This window comes from Cynara cardunculus, assembly GCF_001531365.2.
Source record: "Cynara cardunculus var. scolymus isolate 2C chromosome LG 2, CcrdV1, whole genome shotgun sequence".
NCBI lineage: Eukaryota > Viridiplantae > Streptophyta > Magnoliopsida > Asterales > Asteraceae > Cynara > Cynara cardunculus.
The window spans coordinates 14921512-14925215 of record NC_037529.1 but is presented as its reverse complement, the minus strand read 5'-3'; the positions used below and the strand labels follow the sequence as shown (position 1 = coordinate 14925215).

General features: G+C 37.3%; 1 protein-coding gene across 1 annotated transcript; it reads right to left on the bottom strand.

Moving 5' to 3' along the window:
- Positions 1-441: 441 nt before the first annotated feature.
- LOC112506626 lies at positions 442-1990 on the bottom strand. The gene is made up of 2 exons (XM_025110808.1): positions 1372-1990; positions 442-1019 (listed from the first exon to the last, which is right to left on the bottom strand). Exons 1-2 carry the CDS (start codon positions 1837-1839, stop codon positions 954-956), a joined length of 534 nt encoding a protein of 177 aa, XP_024966576.1. The 5' UTR covers positions 1840-1990; the 3' UTR covers positions 442-953.
- Positions 1991-3704: the final 1714 nt, after the last annotated feature.

Sequence of the window (3704 nt, the reverse complement as noted above, 5' to 3'; positions counted from 1 at the left end):
TTAATGTTATATATAAGGGAGTTTTACATTTGAAAACTTGTAAACTATTTTGAAGAGGTTTCAAAGAGTTTGAGAAGGGTAGATACACCTACCAACCAACCAACCAACTATTGGCAATGTATTTTCTTGAAATTTTCCAACTTGATTTACCAACATAAGTAGGTGACTAAATCTACTAAGTACCCACTTCCCAAATTCTACTCCTACATCATCTGCAAGCAACATACCATCTTACTCATGAATTGGACACTTGTATATGATACACAGAGTAGTCATCCATACATTCAAAACTTGTATATCTATACATCATGTAGTAGTTGTTCTTATTGGATCTAATCTAACCCAATTTGTGTATGCTAATATTGATCAAATCTACAATCAAACGGCACCATGTAATGTCTAGCGTATTGTGTAACGGGATCAAAATTGATAAGGTAAAGGGGATAAGAATGCAATTTATTTCTTATTTTTTCTATCAAAGAAACTTATGACTACAAAAAGATAATTGATTTCCCAACATATGTTTTATGTTTCATATTCATAATGAATTCAACACTCTAAACTAAACACTGTGTCATCACCTGATTGTAACCTTTGATTCGTTGCTCCTCTGTTGGCGTATAAGAACTTACATCCCGTGTGTTTTTCTAAAGAATCTAAGCAATGTAGAACTGAATCTCTGTGAATCATGGCAGCAGGTCACTTTGTCACTTGCTTCTATGGCGTTTTTGTATATGGTGTTTTTCTTCGAGTTCAATCCATTGTGAAAATGTTGCATAGACAGGAGCTGGCATTCGAGACTAGTTTGCAGACTCTACACTATACAAAGAAAACCGAAAAGGAAGCACACCAGATTTTTCGACTTTCTGAAGAAAAGTGCAGGTGCAAGAGATGGAAATACCCATAACTTGATTGAGAAATTGTGCCACTTTCAATCATCTCTGACTTTGAATTCATACAACTGTCATCAACTGTTCCTGATGAACGTTCTTTCTGATTCTGAGCTTTCTTGATAGATTCTGCATATCATATAAAAACAAATAAAGATTAAACTTTGTTGCCAATGTTAGTTCAACATCAGAGTCATGACTCCATGAATGTTTAATTCAAATCAATCATCAAGAATTCACCAAAGATTTTTTTATTTTCATCATTCAATTTCACTCTATTAATCCCAATAAACTTGAAGTGTTTGCTCCAAATACTAGATGCATAACCCAAAACCCATGAACAAGAAACTTCAATCTAATAAAATCAAAACCATATCGACACATTACAATCCAAAATTTAAAACCCCCATTCAGAAACAGTTAAATCTACTAACCCAATAACAGAACGTAGTCAAAGTTAAAAGATGAGTGGTTGGATTACCTTAGGTAGAGCAGCTTGGGCGATGAGCTGATTTGGGGAAGCCAAGCAGTCTCTGGGTGTTTCAAAGGAAGATAGAGAAAATTGCTTAGAAACAACACCGACATCAAAGTAAATCAATCCAGAACTTGGTATATCCACTCGGATTTCCTTCACAGGAAACCACAAAAACAAATCCTGGGCGGAAATACCCGACAAGCCACCGATCTGACCGTAGGTCAACGTTCCGGAAACATTCCGGTCGTAGTGCAATTCGTCTTCGAACTTGGCATTACAAGCTTGATCCAAATGCACCTCGAATCGGCCAGAAGCATCAAATGTGAAATTGGTTACACCTTTGGGTAACAAACCCATTGGCAACCCGTTTGATTTAAGAACTTGGTAAATGGTGGTGGTTTCTTGCGAAGTTGCAATGGTGGAAATCGTGAGGACCCAGAGTAGAAAAACAATTGGGGATTGAAGATTAAACATGTTTGGTCTGTTTTTGGAGTGGGTTTTTGGAATACAAGAGCAAGGCGTTTGATGTTTTTGTGTAGGGTTTAAGGGAAATTGGACGGAGGATATAGAAATAGAACTAGAAATAGAAAATGGAAAGAGGAGAGTGTTGTTGCCAGCAAGAGTACAGAGGGGATTAGGAGAATGATCAATTATTGATGCTTGTATTCTAGGGCTTTGTTTGGGTCATCCATAACCAATCGTCTGAATCCATGTGGACGTTTGTGCTCCCAATTAATATACTATGCATCAAATCACTATCACCCCATTTTTACAAATAATTATTATAATATATTTGTTTGTTAGGGGCTTTTTAGCAGTTGCTGAATGGTTTTATGCAGAATGGTTAAGAGAGTCAGAATGGTTAAGTGTTGAATGAAATATGGTTGTTTGGTAAATGTTCTCTTAATGACAACAAATTACCATTTTAACCATCTGTATGCTTTGGTCCTGTTTTTGTATTGAACTAACATATACCAAAAAAGAAATTAGGGTTTCACTCACTCGATTTCAAAAAAGGGAAATGAAAACAGAGCAGTAGGAGTAGAGAGCAATTCTTGTTGGTTCCCATCTTCACGATTCCTTTGCTTTCCACCCACGAATGCTCACTCTCTTGTCTAATTCCTTAATCCATCCCCTTTTTCTGCCTCGATTTCTGAATTTCATGTATGAAACGCACGCATATAATCCTAATTTGGATAAATTTATGGATCATGATCGATGATTCTCAAGTTATATAGCACTTGCGTCTGCTACTATACAAAGATCCCAGTTCTTGAAACCGTTTATTGATTCAATTTATGTCTGGGTTATGGAGATGGACGAAGTTTCGAGATGTTGTAGTTGCTAGAACTGCAGCGGCGAGATTTTCTTCATTGAACACATCGAATCGTGGGGTTATGAAAGGGGTGTTAAACGCCGGAGTTCCTGGTCCGTACATTCGTCGGAGGTCGCAGATGGATCTCRTTTTTTCYGATAACCGACAATGGAAGACCGACGAGTGGRACCGACAATGGAGGGGGGGAAGACGGTGATGGAGGGGGGATGCGATGTGAAGAACGGAGGGCAGAGTTGGAAAAATGAACATATGAATGGTTTAGTGAAGCTCTAGGTGCAAAATGGTTAAGAGGTTAATATAACCATTAAGAGCTTGTTTTTTTTCCAAATACTCTTGACCTCTTACCGATTAAGAGGTTAGCTCTTAATGTCACCATTAAGAGCCAAACAAACAGACCCTTATATATAGTTATAGGGGTTGTTATTTGCGTTAAAATCAGGTTAATTCATGTACTGAAAATGTAAAGAAAAGAGTATTAGGTAGGGGTACATTTATCAGTGTATAAGGGGTGCAATTAGTCTCCCCCATAGTTCTTTATAACTTCATTTTGTCAGAATTGTAGATGCATATATGATGAGATGACTATTGTGATCTTTCTCTAGCTTTATGTTTATATAAAACGAGGTTAGCATGTAGGTCTTTTGGATTAACTGTGAAAGAATAAGGTTATGTTATGGTATGATCTGGTGGTGAATCGAGATAGATAACTCTTGCTTCTCAAGCGAGCAACCCGAGACACTTGGGTAAAGTAGAGAGACTCTCCTTTCATCCAGGGGTGGACTTGTTAAGAACCAAGGGGGTTCTGATACTCCCACTCGATCAATTATAATAGGAGAAAATAATTTAGACGTTTGAAAGGTACATCTGTTTGGTTTTGATGGGTGTTTTCAAATATTTTGAAACCAAATTGGTAGCAATATCAGACATGGTTAAGGGTTGTTTACTTGTGACTTAATGGGCTTAATGGCTCAACCGACTTATTCGTGCAGCCATAATGGAGTGT

Excerpts from the sequence above, each read along its gene's own strand:
- LOC112506626 (XM_025110808.1), bottom strand. The coding sequence starts at position 1,839 with ATGTTTAATCTTCAATCCCCAATTGTTTTTCTACTCTGGGTCCTCACG. Across the intron at positions 1,020-1,371 it reads CCCAAGCTGCTCTACCTAAG|AATCTATCAAGAAAGCTCAG; the intron begins GTAATCCAACCA and ends TATGATATGCAG.